General features: G+C 34.1%; 1 protein-coding gene across 3 annotated transcripts in view; it reads left to right on the forward strand.

Moving 5' to 3' along the window:
- LOC149777558 (uncharacterized) overlaps positions 1–6,293 on the forward strand; it is a 71,450-nt gene extending 65,157 nt beyond the window's left edge. For all 3 annotated transcript variants that reach the window (XM_089942157.1, XM_089942161.1, XM_089942158.1), the window contains exons 23-24: positions 241–570; positions 1,289–6,293. In XM_089942157.1, coding sequence (XP_089798283.1) covers positions 241–570; positions 1,289–1,491 — 533 coding nt within the window. In that variant the 3' untranslated portion in view covers positions 1,492–6,293. The remainder of the gene's footprint in view (positions 1–240; positions 571–1,288) is intronic.
- The last annotated feature ends 12,826 nt before the right edge of the window (positions 6,294–19,119 follow it).

Below are 19,119 nucleotides of genomic sequence, written 5' to 3' on the forward strand. Positions count from 1 at the left end.
GCATACCTAAACTCAACATCCGATAGTAAATATTACTCAATGCATAGAAATTTTAATGGAAATGTATCAATGTGGCCATTTAATTTATCAAAATGTTTTAGAGTTTACTAAAGTTCTGTGAAGAAGTGGACAGATCTTGCGTTCTTTGCTATGTCATTTAAGTTATGTTCTTGTAATCAGACAATTCTTTATAGTCTCAAGGCAACGTTCTCTGATCTTGACTTGTATTTTCCGCCTCAGGTGAGCCTAATCTCCTGACTTTGATCCTGTCGCCACGGATTGTTGAAAATGAGACCACACAGGCAGACAGAATGTTCCGATGCGAAGGGATGGTTGGCAGACCTGCTAGTCAGATGTCCGTGGAAGCAAACATTTCTGGGTCATTTGAACGATATAATTTTCCATCTGTCATCGCAAATACGCAGGTGAACTGTAATACCAATCAGAGTTTTCAGTTTTACTATGCATTCAACATGAGCTGGCATGGCCGAGATATGAGGTGTGCGGTTACAAATTTAAGAAATAACAAAACTACTTGGTCGCTGCCGAGGACTATTGAGGTTGTAAGGGGTAAGTTAGGGTTCATATGGTTTTCAGACTCTAATATATCCTGAAAGATGAACGTGTACTACTATTGACATAAAATAAAGTTTGTAGAAGAAAATGAGGAAGTGTATAAATGCATTTACGCCTGACAGAAAGTTAAACTATTCCGAAATCATTTCTAATGGAAAGAAGTAAAAAATAAAATACTAATTTTGCAATCGAAATATAAATCCTCTGTCAAAATAATTATTTAAGCGTATAACTGCCTCTCTATTAAAACTTTTGAAAGCTGAGATAATCATGGGCTTTTGAAATGGTAGCAGCTACAGAGGCCATACTTAGACCCAGAGTTATTAACAGTTTTGCAACCTTTGATTTAAGTCTTATGCGAACTAATTAGGAAGGGAACCCATCAATGCCACTTTTATGAAAACTTTTAGGTTGACTGTTATGCAAAAATGTTCTTTTGTTAGTAACGACTGACACAGACTGTAAATGTTAACATTGTCACACACTGGAATGTACAGCTCGGAAGGAATTTGATATCAGCTAGTTAACGAACTTTAAGTAAACTAAAATGTATCCAATTTTCGTTGTTACGACAGACTAGAATAGTGAGTATGGTAAAACTGATGTTGGTGTATTTGAGACTACATAGCATAATCAACAGCAAAAAAGTTCTTTTGCTAATATAGTCATCTTGCTAAGATTTTTTTCTATAATATACACTCTTTTCTTTCAGCTAACTACTGCATTGGCAAGGGAGATAATTTTTATCCTCATCCTTATGAGTGTACAAAATACATCCGGTGTATTGAAGAGAAAATCTATATTAATTATTGTGGTCGTGGCTTATGCTGGGGAGTGAACCAGACAACAGAATGCACATACTGTGACAACCGATCACGAGATCTTACATGCTTGCAAGGCGCACGTAACTACTAACTGAATCACACATTCAATATTCGTCATTGCATTATCTTGACCATGCTACTACAAAACACAAGCTTTCAATTGATCAATTTCTGCGCGCTCCTGAGATGACGTTGTAATTTTACGATATATGAGCTTTATTACTGTTGACATGTGGCTCTGAAAGAAGTAACTATTGTACAAAATAAATGCTTATTTTATTCTCCATTAGTCTTTAAGAGAAACGATACAGTTTAATGTTTAGATTACATATATTATACGGTGAGAAAATTCTCGTTCACCATGTCTATAAAATTGAATACATTTGCAAGAACTTCCCATCTTGGAAAGTTATGTCTGGATTTAGAGATTAAGAAGGACGAAACGTGTTGATGCACAATTTATTTACTTTGTTCCTAATTAGGACAATTTAATGCTAAGCAGTCTATACTTTAACCTGGTAAAGGATTCATGTAGGTTAATGTGCCGCACGTGAATATCGCTCAATGTCCATAAAGTCAATTTAAAGTTTGAATAGTATTTTTGTTAAACTAAAAGAATAATGCGAGTATCGCAACAATATATTGATACATTCTGAGCAACGTTTTACAAGTAACTAGTGTTATCTATTTGAAAATAAACTCGCTTTCCTTGCACCAAGGTATTATAAAGCCATTGCATCGAAAATATTTATCTAAGGTTTAGGCCATTGAGAAACTTCCACTGTAAATGGACATCACCTAACATCCAGCTATCCACTTGGCTTCCAGACATCCAATCTTGTTAGGTATGTTGCCGGAGGATATGACAGTTATTTCAGCATGGAGTGAAGATTTGGTCTTCAACATATCTTGTAAACCACTCTCTCGTAGCTGAGCCATCTGTCTGCCTTCCTGGCTTCAACCGTTCACGACATCTGTGGACCAAGGTGAACCGTTTTCGGACAGGTCAGGGTCGTTCTCCAATCAGCCTTGTCCGATGGTGCTTGGCAGCTGACTCTTCTTGCAGTTGTGTGGCTCTACAGACCATGTCACACATTGTGAACAACTGTCCACTGACAAAGTTCCCCAAAGGACTGCATGCTTTACCCCTTGCTGATGTTGACCCTGTTAAATGGCTAGGCGTGCACTGCATACGATGAATGAAATAAATGGCTAATGGTAGAAATGACAATCGAGCCACGGGAATCAAATGTCCAAGAATCATCCTGGTATCAGAACGAATTTATTCCTTAAGTTCAATGTTATGAAACAAAGAATAATATTATAAACTATATATGCTGACCATATACATCATTTCAGAACATCATCCACCAACCTGAATGTAACTTGTTTTGTTTGTAGCAAACAATTATGTATGCATCGAAAGATTATAAATTCATGATGCTTTAATAAGAAGTAAAAGTATTAATATATTTTTCTTTCCTACCATAGCTATCTAATAAATCTGACAAAACCCTCAAAATATTACGTGAAACAAAATTCAAAATTTTACATGAAACAAAATTAAAATAAAAAATTCAGTCTTTTTTAAGCCAGTACATTGCAATTTTTAGCATAAGACTACGCACTGAAGTACACATAAATATAACCATTATTAGACCTTTTAAAAAGTTTGTAAACGCTACATACTAGCGCCTAATGTTAGCTAGTAACGATTAAAATATTTAGTCAGCATATGTTTCGGAAATGTATGTTGCAAGAACGGGTATAGGTATAGTGAGTTACATTAGGAAACGAGTGTAAGGACATCAAAATCGCATAGTCATGGTGTGTTACATTAGAATACGAGTATTACGCACATCAAAATAGCATAGACATGGTGTGGTACATTATAATACGAGTATTGCGCACATCAAAATAGCATAGACATGGAGTGTTACATTAGAATACGAGTATTGCGCACATCAAAATAGCATAGACATTGTGTGTTACATTATAATACGAGTATTACGCACATCAAAATAGCATAGACATGGTGTGTTACATTATAATACGAGTAGTACGCACATCAAAATAGCATATACATGAAGTGTTGCATTAGAATACGAGTATTACGCACATCAAAATAGCATAGACCTGCTACAGCTTATCGATCCTTTCAAACGTTTTAAAATTTTATTATGACCAAGTTCATAAAATCAGATTTCTTGTGTGAAATTGCGGTCTTTGCTGATATACATTTGTTAGTAGATTTCGTGATTGGTCGAAGGATTGTTCTCGTTTGCACGAGACCAAAGCATGTATGTAGACTCTATCGACTTCTATAAATATTCAACAGTAGTTACATGGCAACCTATCATTATTCCTATCGCATCTATACTTGTTTTTGAATGTACGAAATTTTGAAAGATGCTTTTCTTATTATGTCTCTGTCAAACGCAGTAAAGAGGAGTTGCAATTTACTCACTTATGAAAGATGATCATTAATATATGGAATGTATTTTTCAAGATGTGATTTTTTTATTTCAGTATTCTTGCATTATCATGTGGGTGAATGAAATATAATAAAGCAGGTAATAAGCATTTAAAGTGAATTAAAATATGAATCTTTTTGATACACAAGAAGAAAATATTTGCGACATTTTAGAATATCATGGTTTATACAACAAATTCTGGCCCCATATTTTATATTATCTATCTTAAATCAATATTACAACATATTTACATTTTGCTACATCTCCAAGCGGAATCGCGTTTTAATTAATTAATTAATTACTTACATGCAAATCGAGGTAAAACTATTTGTAACCATATGGCAGCATTGCCTGCAATGTGATGTTGGCCGTTTGATATTATATATGATTATATGAAGTTTCTGAACTTAATACTGGTTAGACTTAAAGGCCTTACTCACGTCGTCGTCATGGCTTGAATGATTACAAGGACGGGTAAAGCCGTGATCGCCTTGACAAAACTTCACACTTTTTACAAGTTCCTTAGTGCTGGGGAATTCTTGGTAAAGTATATCATTCAACTACTGAGAAAGTATATAATCAGCACGGCCAAGCAACCGACCACTAATCTCGGCTTTCCTCTAAATTTGTCTCAACAATCATGACTAAACGGAATAGTTAAATCAACGATTAAAAATATAGCTTAATAAATAAGCAAATTAAACATAAATAAAAAGAATAAATAAGCACATATTTGTACTGATGTATCATTTTGTTCCAAGTTGTTCATTGCTATGTAGATCTATCTGATTTTATAAGGTTACCTTTTCAATTTTTAATTCATACTTACTTTTATGTGCATATTTACTCTTTATATATATATATATATATATATATATATATGCTTTTTTGTGAGTTTACATTTTCAATATCTATTTCATACTATTTTCTTGTGCATATTTAGTCTTATTTGGTTATATTCGCTTTGTTTGAAGTTACCATTTGCATATTTAATTAGCATTTATTTTCATATGCCTATTTACATAAACAATCTTCCTTGAAATTTCCAGAAAATGCAAAATAAAACAAAATATGAGTTTAAAGCTAGTTGTATTCTAATCAATCTTGTATCTTAACAAACGATTCTTTCTTTTCTTGGCAATCAGGGCACAAAAAAGCCGGCGGTTAAATTATTGAAATTAAACAGCAACATATAAATAATGGAAAACTAAAACGCGTTTAAAATGCAAAGCGAAAAGTTTACTTGGGGTAGAAAAATTAGTGGTTATTGTAAACATTGTCCCACTGAGTGTAAAAGAAAACGGATAGTGAATAATAAAGATTAGCCCAAGAATTAGGGAGACGAAAACATACATAACTATAATGTGTGTCATACACATATGAGAATAAAAAAGAGGTCATTGTAGTAAGTGACAGAAGCGACAATAGTGGCCACTATAATGAGTACCACAAAAACACAGAGACAACTATAATCCGTACAACACACTTGGATAGAATACAAAAGAGACCACAGATGTAAATACTACAGCACTGGAGAGAAAAACCGAAGTCACTATAAGGTAGAAATAGAGCCCGTAACAACGAAAACCGTATTATATTTAATCTATTTCGAACCATACATGCAGTTAAAGACAAAGCGAAATCAAAAACTTCTTTTCAAATGATAGGTGTACCATCTGTATAGTTTTTACTGCAGGTGGTTGAAAGTCCCTGAACTTGAAGGATTTAGTGATGCTGATTCAGATCTAGATAATTTTATTTCTTGTGTTTCTTTTGATTTTTCTGATCCAGAAAAGCAACGAAAATATTTCCACTGGACAAATTCAATAAACATGAAGGCTATTGATCTGTAGTTTCTAAAATTCAGATAAAAGAGAACACAAGAGAAAACAGTGAAGCCGTGCAAACTGCAATTTTTATCACAGTGGAGATTTTGTATAAAATGTGTTAGCGTTTTATCTCTTGCTTTATTTTCCACGACGACTTTTCTTCGTAATAGATATTCACTCAGGTGGATAACAATTCATCGAGTATTGAAATGAAATATACAAATACACTTTTATAGCATTGTTTGGTCTTCTTTTATGTTATTCATTTTAATGTGATTAACGTTATCAAATTAGCATAGCGGTAATATTAACTTGAATGACAGAAACAAAGCAAAATATCGAATATCATTTGATCTTGTATAATCTTCTTTTAATTATGTCTGAAATTTTGTGAAATCATCAATTAGCTGAAATTTGCTAATTAAGATGTTGATAGGATATCAACATACGATAATCATTTGATAGTTTAGCTGATCATGCATTGGTAAAGGTTTCAAATGTTTTCTTGATTCGCTTTTCCAATTCCTTGTTAGTTAATTTTTAAACACTTGCCTTTTTATGTTCAGTTTGTAATAAAGCTATTCAATTATTGTTTGTGTTATTCATGATTAGATAGGATACTGTTATTTGGCTCTTCCACGAAACCTAACTGGTTTCTAAATTATTTATCTAACATTCAGACTGTGTGAAATGGCTAAAGGTGAAGAAGAATCTATCATATATTTGCAAAGCTGATTTAAAATGACCACATTTATGATGAAACAATTAAATTTTGAATATATAACATTGATGATAAATGTCATGTGATTAAGCGTCATTTAAAAGTTAAAGATAAATATTGTATTACGGGTGATTAAACTAGCTGTCAGAAACAGCTGTACAGGTCAGGGTGTTTATTTTCTATCTGACGAATTTGCATTCCGTGCAGTACTATTAGTAGGTTTCTTGCTTCCATTGCTGACCAAAGATAAAAACAACGCAACTAGCGTAGTTACTGGTTCGTAAACTATATGGAAAGTTAATTATATTAGTCCATCCAATTATGAATAATAATGTAAATGAGTGTCTATTCCATAACCAAAATTGTATCTTGATTTGGCGTTCTTAAATTGTTGCATGTGTTTGGAATGTCTAAGTATCTCATCGAGTTGGCAAACTAGATAGTAAGGCTATAGTAAGTATAGTCCCTACATAGATTTTGGTCACATTACATTCTAATTTATCCTCAAAATTTTAATCCTCGAAAGTTATTGTCATACTATTTATGATTGTTTATCAGCCTTATACCGTTATTTGTTAAATGTGAACCGATTTTCTGCTAGAACCCATATAATAATTTAATTGTTCAGATGGCTGATGTATCATACGACGTCAACCTTTTTCATAGCCACAACACTCGAAAAGTTAAAATGTAGCGTCGCTTCCAACAGCACGGTTCAGTTTAAGGTTTGAATCAGTAATACATTGCTGAAATCTTATTGTAATATCTTTTTATCTAAATCATAACTTTGTTCGCTGAAAATTAAATTCTCAAATGCGACTATGTCTTGAAGAGTCCCAATTATAGTTGAAATATATGTTTCTTGTTTATCTTCATCCTTAATCTACCAATCATATAAGAACTGATGCTTTGATTTAAACTGCCACTACCCTTCATGTGTTAACCCATTACTGTCTTGCAAAAAGTGACCTAACTTCTTCTCTCGTCTCCCTAATGAAATGGTTACTTTATCCAAGTCCACAAAAGTCAAGACTCAAAGCCCAGCTACATCCGGAAAATGCAGTCTCTAACAACAAAACATGCAAAAACCAACAAAATTAATCATGGCCTTGGAACTTGAATCTTATATTATGGAAAAATAAAGATCACCGAGGTTCTCTCAAATTTTGTCAGTATGTGCCCACATTATAATTTGGTAAAACCCCTGCGAACGTATCAATATACCATCGTCATTCCCAGATTTGTGTTTGGAAGATGTATTGAAGTAAATGCCTTGCATGTCCACAAACTAGTTACCGATTGTAGCGTCCACATAAGTATGCAGACTTAATGACAATTTGAAGAATTTATCTTTTCTTAAAAACAAAATGTCAAAATATCACAACCTAAATATTCATATATGACACCGTGTCTGCGCGATGATATAGATACATTGTAATAGGTAGCTAATCTTGTTCACACAAAAGCCATCGTCTTTACTTTTTATGCAATCAAATATTTAGTCATAATGACGGTAGTTTAATACTTCCATGCAACCCACGTTACTATCTGTTTGATCTGCTGTAATCACACGCAATTATAGTTCAGAAACCGAACTGGTACTCACTCACGCTAACCTTTAGAAAAATTTGGTAAAAATCCATTCATACATATCATTATATATAAAACACCAGTGACAAACTTTGGCCTTGAAATCAGTGTGAGAGTGCAATTTACTTTTAATACCAACTGCAGCATAAAAATTAACTGTTTTAGTAAAACAAAAAACTACAGCAATCCATTCAAGAGAGGTAGCAATAATAATATTTTCAAAACGACCACCACAACTGACATAATGGAGATTAGTTCACCCTAATTTTCATATGGGACTATCTATGTAGCAGCTGAAAGGGTGAACAACTTCTAATTGGTGCACTCTCCATTTCGCAAAATAAGCCTTCCTGGAAAATCGCAAACAAAATCGCGATTGTCTCAGTACCCGGTATGAGACAACCCCGTCAAAACTATAAATGACTTTCCCAGCCTATCGCTGATCTCGAAAACTCGCAGGAAAATACGTGATCGCGTCGGTGACATGTTGGAGGAAGCATCCTCTCTGCTGCTATTAATTAAATCATTATTATATCAATAATGGCAAACATCGGAGAACCATATTCCGCTAGATTAGCACGAAAGCGACTAGAAGCAATCAAAAAATTTCTTCCTGTTCGTGATTCTGTACGACAAAACTTCGAGAAAGTCAAGAAGCACAAGTCGAATTTCCTACGGGTACAGAACAGTTATTTAAGCCCGTTGCACAAGTTACTGAAAATGTTGTAATGGGAGATATTGAGGAGAAGAAGGAGGGTATTCATCCAGTATTAAAACGAACAGAACAAATTTTACAGGAACTTCCAACTAAAATAACCGCCGCACAACCTCAACCGCCTCAACCTGGAGGTGAAGAATCAACAACAAAAATAGGAAAGGGAGGAATTGATTTTAGGGAGAAATTTACTATAATAGGTATAGAAAAAAATCAAAAATATAAATTGAAAACTAGACCGAATAAAACCGAGCTTGATAAGTTTGCTACTATAAATTATAATTCAAGAGGTAATATAATAAAAATATAAGTCGTGCCGCATGGATGATTGGATGTTTAAAATAAATCAAAATGTTGATTATATAGACAAAGAAAATGCTGATTATAAAATATATTTAGAAGGAGCAGAAAATTATAATAAAAACAAAACTTTCGTTGTGGATGCCGGTAATGACTCCGGCAATTGCTGAAGAACAGCGATTACTGTATGTTATGAATCAAGGTGGTTAATCGTTGTTGTCATGGTTTACAGTAACCACAGATAGTGTTCAAAGTAGAATTAATGGTTTATTTGCATGGCATATAGCATCGCAGCAGGGAGGTTCTGCACCACGACATATTTTTATTGCTTTTCAAGATACTGCACGATTAAACTCGCAAACACGGAGTCATACGATATTTGATAAACTCTGTGTTTCTGAAGCTTCCTTAAGAATTAACGGACATCAAAAACCGTCTCAGAATATACTGTTAGATTTTAATACTAATCATGTTGCACGTGTATACCACTGATTGATGAGATTCAAGGACGTGATCTAAATATAGATACTGGCTTGCGAATATCACAATTAGATTTTATAACATATTATCCAATCTATTACTTTTCAATGGAACATCTTGATTTAGTTAGACAATCTGTCGTTGATATACACTTCCGAGATAATGTTACAGCCCCTCATGTTGCTGCAGCTGGGACACCAGTTGTTTATAGAGATTACAGAGCAATCGCAGTTATCTTCAGCGATAAAGCGATGTTACTTGAAGGTGTTGGTGGGGGAATGGGAGTTATTGATGCACCAGTAGAAAACATGTAGATAGTAAGACCAACCGCGTTAATTATAAAAATGTCATATATTCACGTTAGTGTCAGTCTGACTCCTGGTCAGGTCAATAAATTACAGTCCGCGTCGACAACAACAAAAAAAATCCCGGAACAACAATAACGCTAAAACGTAATCAAATCACAGTGATCCAAACAAGTTATCGTTGACAGAACGTCAAATGTCAAATCAAACATCTCAATAAAGCTAAAAAATCCAAGACTGGAGTACGACTTTAACTTTCCGCCGGCGCTATCAGCGACGCGGTTAAAAACGGATGAATATTTCCAACTGTGGCAGCAATATCAGCATTAATTGCTGCTGCTGCCCCAGCTGTTGCAAAATCAGCTGAGTTAGGCGCTGTTGGAACCGCTGCTTTCCAGCATTATATTCCAGCAAGGAACTAGGACGGGTTATACAAAAAAGGAGCTGGTCTAAGACTTCCAGGAACTCCGCCCTCATGGTACCCGAAACCTTTTTCACACAGAGTGTTTCACTGATGTCAAATTGTGATTTACTTGATACTGCTAAACAATTAAATATAATTTTTTTAGAGGTGTTTTCATGCGAGATCAGTTACCGAGCCAACCGAATACCAAAGAAATAGGAATTGTTAATCTTGATAACAGCGATGGTCTAGGAACTAACTGGGTTGTGGTTATTTTGCTGGTGGTGTCTGGAATTTGTTGCTGAAACACCTCAATTGATTACTTCGTAAAATAATAATGGCAGCGTCAACCGTTCAACAATATATATTCGATCAAGTACGTGAATGGCAATCAGTGTTAAAAACATTGACCGGTATACACTAAAAGTAAAAAAATACAAACGGCGTGCAGTTGTCATCGATGTTGCAGTATACTCGGTATCTGCGTTTGTTGCGTCCACGGGCGTAGTATTATCAGCGCTAACGCCAGTAACAACTGCAGTAGCAGTAACAATATGCGTTTCATCATCAGCGTCACTTGCGTTGTAAATACATTCAAAATATATCATTGTTGATCCTGTCTAGATTTTTCAAGATCAGTTTAATACCTGCCATCAATTGCATCACATACAAGATTGACCGCCATTGTTGATGTTATATTTACAATTCCTAATGAAATATGCATCTTTGAGAAGAGATGCTGGTGAAGCTATTTTTCTCCATAACTCAATAGTTTTAGGAAAGTTTTCGCTGATAAGATCGTTAATTGATTTCTTTAGTTTATCGGTTTAAATCATGGTAGTACAAATTTTAATAAATTAGCTTCAGCTGTTTTATCGTGGTTAGTATATTACTGGCTGATGTTTGCTATTTTTCTACTTCCTATATCATAAGTACTAGCACTTATTATTTCCATAATAACTCGATTATTAAATTTAAGATCTGATACAATTTGATTTAAATGTTCTATCGTTTCAGTAATTTTCCTTTTTTTTAGATCGTTATTAGGATACTCCAGGATATAATCTTTAAATAATTGCACTAATTTCGTGAATGTCGTTATATGTTCAGTTTTAATTTCATCAGGCATTAATCTCAAATATCTTTCATAAACAATATGATCGGAAGTGTTTTCATCAAAATCGATTATTGAAAGCAGTGTTTTAGGAAATATTCTACCATCAGAATATTTAATACGCTTATCTGTATAATGAAGCCATACATATCCATCTCGATATTCTGGAGTTGTTATAAATATTGTCTCATTGTTAGAAATTTATATAACTTTGGTTTCAGTGGTCCTTGATACTCTGATGGAATTTCAGGCCAACCTAAAACAGATCTAACTGATGACTGATAAATATCTACAACGTAGTCTGAAGAATATATTTCAATTGCAGCTGATAAAGTTGGTTCATGAACTGTTAGAGCTGTTTTTGATTCTTTTTCAATAATATATTTGATTATGTGCTGGAATTCATCATTGGTTTGTTCAATTTGATAATTACCTGTTGGTACGCCGACAACATTCCAGTCTGGTCTTCTATCATCTTTATTTTTATTTGCAAATACAAGCGAATTATTCGCCTGTAATACACCAAATTATTTCAATCATATTTGGCCAACGGTAATATACCCGTAATTTGTGCTAGTGCGATTTTGTTGATAAAAACGAGGATAATTTGGAGTATGCTAGCGTCGCTGTGTGTAATTTTATGATATAATCATGCAATGTTGCATTTGTGCACCTACATATTTTTTTGCAATGATAATAAGAATTCCGGCAGTTGTTGTTGCAGCTGAAACACAAATTGTTACAACTGCTGGAGATGTCATTGCTATTGTTGATAATAATACGCCGGTTCCAGCAATAACAGCAGACACTGAATAGACAATTATGCCAACGATAACTACACATCTGAGATATTTCTTTGATTTTACTGCATACGCGTCAACGATATTTTTTAATTTTGTTTGCCATTCACGTGCTTGATTGTATCTAAAACGTTGAAGGTTAATCGGAATACTCATTATATTTTAAGTAGGTGGGAATTTAGCTACTAATTCAAGGCACCAATAATAAATCAAGGCGATGTTTTCTTCGGGTTCCACAGTAAATGTTTCCTCGTCGTTTTGATCTAACATCACTAACATAGATCCAGGAAATCCACCTGACGGAGTCAGTTGATAACGCCGTGAAATCGTGGTAGATACTATAAATGTTACAACACCTAGTATTATAGCCTCTGTATACCGGTAACCTCAGCGCAATTTTTAATGGTTATATTGAGTGTTGACCATAACGCTTGGTCAGACGCTACTGTATATACCAGGTTGATAATCTGCTTGTGGGGGATTTTAAGCACATATCAGAAATTCCACTTATAACATCTTCTAGTCTTTTTCTAATGTCATCGATATTACTCTGCTCTATCGTGATTAACTCTGAAAATGATTTAGGAGCTCTATTAACACCTAATCGTTTATTAATCGTTTCAATATCGGATATAGCCGTTTTAATATCGCCGGTTTTGTGTCAGTTTTAGAACGTTTTACGCCAATAATCAACGGACTTCCAAAGATACCGTCTGATATTTCATTAATTTTCTTAACATTTCTACGAGGATTTGTAAACGTACTTACATGAGCGTCATACTCAACTCGTAGCGTTGTTAATTTAGTATCTACCGTTTTTATACATTTTTTCTTGCATCATCTTCATTAGATGTTGGACCTCTTAAGGAAACTTTTTTATTTCCATTCATGCTGAGTTCACCTGTCATTATATCACCCGTAGATCGCAAAAGATTAGCAACGCTTTTTGCAATTTAATTTCTAATAGTTGCTATGGATCTACTTGAGTCTCTGATTCTACTACTGTCAGTAAATACCTGAATTTTATCCTCAGTAGCACCTCGAACTCTACGAATTATGTCATTCCATTTGTTAATGTTATTGCTCGCCTTTAAAACACCGAGTTTATTCTGAAAAATAACTTCATCTCGGTCAACGCCAGAGAGGTTTATTATATCATCTTTTCTTTCTTGTCTTTGTTTGAAGAAGATCGTACGGAAATATCAACCATTATACTTTAATATCTATTTAAAACGATTAACGGCTACTTGTATAATCGTCCACGACTTCATGAGGTGGTAATGTTGTTGAAATTGCATTTAATACATTAATTACTTCACGACCACATATTGGCGGATCAGTTAGTGTTTGTGTTGGTAATGTTGAATATCAAATTGGAGTTGTTATTGTGTTTAGGTAATTTATAAATTATGTTAGTGGAGCCAACCCATACGAATAGAAATAAACAATTCCACGTGGATCAATTACTTATGCCACCCAATGAGTTCTTGGACCAGAACTATTATCGAGATTAATAATGCCTGTTTCAGTATTGTTTGGTTTGAAAGGTAACTGATCACAAATAAAAACACCTCTAAAAGATTTTGTAAAATCTTTTTTAGAAGCATCAAGTAAATCAAAATTTGACAATGTTTGAATTAACGAAGTATTCCTGGAAGTCTCAGACTTTTCCCGTACCAATAAGGGGTTCCTGGTAATCTTAGGCCTTTCCCCTTTTTTGAAAATGCCTGTCCCGTTGTTTTCTTTAATGTCATTTCAACGGCGGTTCCAAAACACCAAGTGCAGCTGCGTTTGCTACAAATGGAGCTGCAGCGGCTATTAACGCTGGTATAACCGCAAGAAGTGGAAATATCTCGTCTGTTTTAATTGCGTGTTTTCATGGAACTCGGAGAAAGATGAAGTTGAACTCCGGTTTTTGATTCTATAGCCTTATTAAAATATTTGAGTTGAGTGTTGGTTAATGATAATTTGTCTGGACCACCACTAGAAATTTGATCTTTTAGAGCTATTTTTGCTACAGATTGTCTAGATAAATTAAGATGTTCGAGCGAAAAGTAATAAATCAGATACAGATTTGTAAAATCTGTTGTGATATTTGCAAATCAGTATCAATATTTTGATCATGGCCCATAAATGTCATGAACCAATGACATGCACGTGCTACATGATTTAATTCAAAATTTAAGAATATATCATCAGCTGGTTCTTGATGTCCATTTATCTTCAGTGAAACTTAAGAACTCTAAGTTTGTCAAATATCATTGGACTGTCTTCTTGAATAAATCTGGTCATAGAGAGCTCTTTAAAACTATGATATGCAAAGTGAAACCGATGTAACCAGAAATAAGTGGATGTTACTTTGTGTTAATGTGATAAGACAACATACACGGCGTGTTGCCACCTTTCGCAATAAAATACGTCTGCCGTATTGCATGTACACTTATATGTTATATCATTTTAATAATAAATTGTACACTAAGATTCATATGGTTTTATACTGAATTGCATGTTTGCGTTATCTGAACTCGTAATATCCCAACCGTGATGCCGTCAATATGTGTTGCTGAGAATAACCAATGGCATGGGCGGTAACCTATTTCAAACACTATTTAACGATTCTTAGCATGGCTAGTATTCGGAGAGTAAAAACAATTATGATTCGTGTAACTTCCATTTCTCTTTGCTTGAAATTAAATCTCGGATCGGACGGAATAATATATGTTTGCATTTTTGTTGTAGGGAACACTATCTAAATACGATTACAAGTATTATTCTCACACGTACAAGTGTCAGAAATTCATCATCTTTAACGATTTCACAAATTTGGCTGTTTATGCATGTGGCTCCGGTCAGTGCTTCTTTGGTGATGACCATATGGTTACAGGTTGCTGCACGCACGGTACGACTAAGCTCTCAAATGATATAATGACGTAAATATTTGGTCTGATGGCTGTATTTTATATTTATCTCCAGAATCCAAAGACACATCCTCATCTGTATTTCAAGCATTATTGCAAAATGCGATAAAACAAATTATGCATCCAGCCAGCCCTTCTCGGAAAGAGCTTATTTCCAGATATCGTGCCATTATTAACACATGGTAATACATTTACTTCTTATATAACGTCTCCGGTGACCTAAGTGATGAAAGCGTCTGCTTCGGATACGGAAGATTGCAGGTTCGAACCCCGGCTCAGTCATATCAAAGACTTATGGTACTAGCAATTGCCCTACTTGGCGCTCAGCATTCAGAGATTAGTGTTAGGATTGGGCGGCCTGCTGTTAGGACAATGTGATTGGGTGCTGCATGTCTGCGGCTTGATGCCCCAGTGCTAGACACCACCAATCACAAACTGCCACACCCCAGACACCGTTGCGATAGGACCGAAAAAACATTTACGTTAAAAATCCAAATCGCACACATACTCTCACCTTCTTATATATAATCTCTCAGAAAGATCAAATATTAATTTTTTAATTGTTAGAGGATTCATTTCATGCAATCATTTCTTTTATCCAAGGCTGATCCTTTATCCAAGATCGATCTTGTAAAATAGTTTTTAAGCTATGTCTTTACAGTCAAATTCTTTCACTTTGAAATGGGGAAAAGGCACTTGCTAGTTGGTAATAATGTCCTTTTAACTATTCTTTGTAATTATCTATATTTCGTTTCTTTTCACACCTTTGTATTTGTTTCGCGTACTAGTTTTGGACAAACAGTTATCTGTCGAGCCCTTTCCCTGAGTGCTTTACTTTTCAGTGCCGCAAAAAAAGGTACATTTTAATACAGATTAAAATGAGGATTTCTTATAACATCAAAATAGAAATCATAATCAAATTACATACGTCATTGGTGTCGTGAATAATATTCATTATTTGATGGATAGTTGCATCTAAAGTTGTAGGAAATGACGTAGAACAAAGTTGCAGTAAATGACGTGTAACAAAATAATTTTTAATCAGATAAAATTAATGTTGAATTGTGCTTTTTAACATTCGGTGAACCCTTGAGTAGTTTTGTTCTAACTCTTGTTGATAGTTCCTATTATGCTTTTAAGTCACAAATCACCCCTTTCTCCTGTCACGTACTTGAAATGTTTACTTAATCTAGTTTTAAGTTTGCAGTACCTTGTCTACAATATTATTTTTAATTATTGCAACTTTAAAGAATGTTTAATTTAGATATTATTGCGTAAAAACACACAATATATAAATTTTTATCTGCCTTATTCGGGTTGTTGGATGTAATTCTGATATTTCTTAGCGGATAGAGTTTCACACGAAATACAATTCTTTTGCATAGGTGGATATGCTCAGACTTAATATATGCATATTCAGTATATTTGGTAATTTAACAAATGTTAACCTGTATATAATATTCAATTAGTCATGTATGTGCTTGATGCTTATGAGAATTGTTAAATAAATGTAGAATTGTATTTAAGTATATATTTTTAATGATTTTGATAATCTTAAATGATAAACAATGTCTTGAATTTTCGGAGTGAGGTAGAAGGCAAACTACTTTTTTAATTACAAATCTGTGTTTATTTAAGATTATGTACGAATGAATTTTTCTCAACAAAAGAAAATGAGAATAAAATACCTTTTGATAATGGCAGAAAACCACCTAAGTAACACAAGAGGGGACAAGCAATGCCAGAGCAACAGCTTTTTAATTTGAACGTAAGGAAAGCACTTAAGAGATTTTTTATTCAGCTGTTATTTCACTACTTAAAACTATCTGAGTCTCCAGGGAAACCAATACATTGAATTGGGCTGTCACTATCCACAACTGATACAATTATTATCTGACATGTCTGTATAATTTATTTACATTTGGCAAATTATCCCTCGGAATAAAATTGATCTATCTGTCAGTCTTATTTAAGGATTATTAACATATGTTTATTGGTTCTTGTCCATGTATGTCCTGAACGTTTCTAATAAATGCACGTCGTCTAGGATGTCTCTTGTTTACACCTTGTTCAATTTGACATATCAAAGATCGCTCTCACTTTCAACATTTTTTTCAGAGTGCAAGAGCTACACGACATCACCGTACCTGCTAGGCCCAATATGCGAAAAGTCCTCTCTAATTGACGCTTCGAAATTTTGGCAAATATTCCTCGGAGTCATTAGAACAGCTGTTTTATTGATGCTTTTTGTTTGTTTTCCTCTCTTTAAACTATGATAGTAGTTGGGAGAATATATTGAAGTGCCTGTCAGTCTTCAAAGATCACTCCCATCCATTTCCACGTTTTCCAAAATACATGAGGGCCCGGTTTTTCGACCCTTTCCATGGGCATATTTTAAGATAGTTCAAAGTCTAAATGTTCTTTCCTTCACATTTGTTTCCTTTCAAGATACTAGCGTGACATTGATGAACATACAATAATTATATTCTCTTTAACAACATCCTCCCTACAGTATCATCTTCGATCAAATGTATGTGGCAGAGGTTTTGAACTATTTTCTTAATTTTTTGTTATGCTCCTAAATACTAAATAATGCCAGATAATAGGAGACACATGTGGCTCAGGTTAATATATAGGTTTATGATGTAACTGGGGTTGTGATCAGTCAGGTTACCGATTAAACTCATGATCAATTCAACGTTAAATCTGCAGGATAAGGAGACGTATATAGGGTTATAGTGATAAAATAAATGTAATGCTTAGGTTGGGGTTTGCACCATGCACGATTCAGGGTTTGTATTAAAACGAATGATTGAATTAGGTGTGCACAATATGGCAGTAAAAATAAAACTTCCTGATGTCACTTACATAATTTATTATATTATAGCCATGTTTTTAATGAACCATGCTCTTGGTATATGACCTTTAGCAAACACTAGGAAAGTCATGACACACTCTTGGCAGAACGTCAACAATATAAAAATAAAGTAAATAAAAGTAATTCGAACAAAAGGAAACAATAAGTACCGTAAGAACCTAAGATATATGTTATTTGAATTTACATCCACGTTTATAGATTTTGTTAGGTTCATGATAAATTGATTGATTATGATACATCGCTGTTGAGAAGAATTATATTAAACCAAGTAATAAGGAAATTATTTGCTACACTTTTCTTTGCTACTGAACTGCATTCACTGTTGTTACATGTGATTCGGGTTAATTTATAAAACTGATGATGGAGTGTGGCTAATTGAAACAGAAGAGAAAAGTTGTCTGACTAATATTAATCCTTGGAAACAATATTAAATAGCAATATATTACAGCCAATCGTATCCCAAGTCAGCATTATTCGTAGATAGAGACTTTGTATATATTTTCTGACTTTAACAGCTACATCTCTAGTTATCAAACATATGTGATACATGATAATTTTATGATGTGTGTTCGAAATTTCCGTGTCTTGCACACGCATGTTGCACAGCAGTTCATTCTCTAACGATTTTCATTAATTAGAACAAGAATGATTTTTTAAAATAAAAATTGTTCTTTATTTGTTATTTTTCCTCTAGTCGGGACGATAACTTAAAATTTGTCACGTAGGTTTTAAGCTTTATTCTTTATTTTCATCTGGTGTGATAACACTGCTGGCATTAAGAACTGCGTATCGGATTCGTACTGGTAGGACAATCGTTTTGATAATCGGAAATTTGGATGGAACAGTTTCTCTTATTCAAAAGTCGACAGGATAGGAATGTTATATGTGGTTTGTTAACCATGACACGGATCATCTAGATAATGTTATACAAAATCTGCATGATCAGGGGACACGTATGTGGCTCTGGTTATTATATACAACATAAAACGGAGTCAACTTGACAAATATCTGTACGACTGGAAACGTACGTGTGGTTTGAGTTATCATTTCAAACGGATTTCGTACCGTTTAATACTGATCGACATATAGAATAATTGGAAGTACATAAGGTGTACACGGCTGGGTGACATATCTGTGGTTTAAGTTGATGGATAAAACAGGATTGAGTTGGGGTTATATTGAAAGACAAGTG

This window comes from Sinohyriopsis cumingii, chromosome 18 (assembly GCF_028554795.1).
Source record: "Sinohyriopsis cumingii isolate HCF-2022 chromosome 18, ASM2855479v2, whole genome shotgun sequence".
In the NCBI taxonomy this organism is placed as follows: domain Eukaryota; kingdom Metazoa; phylum Mollusca; class Bivalvia; order Unionida; family Unionidae; genus Sinohyriopsis; species Sinohyriopsis cumingii.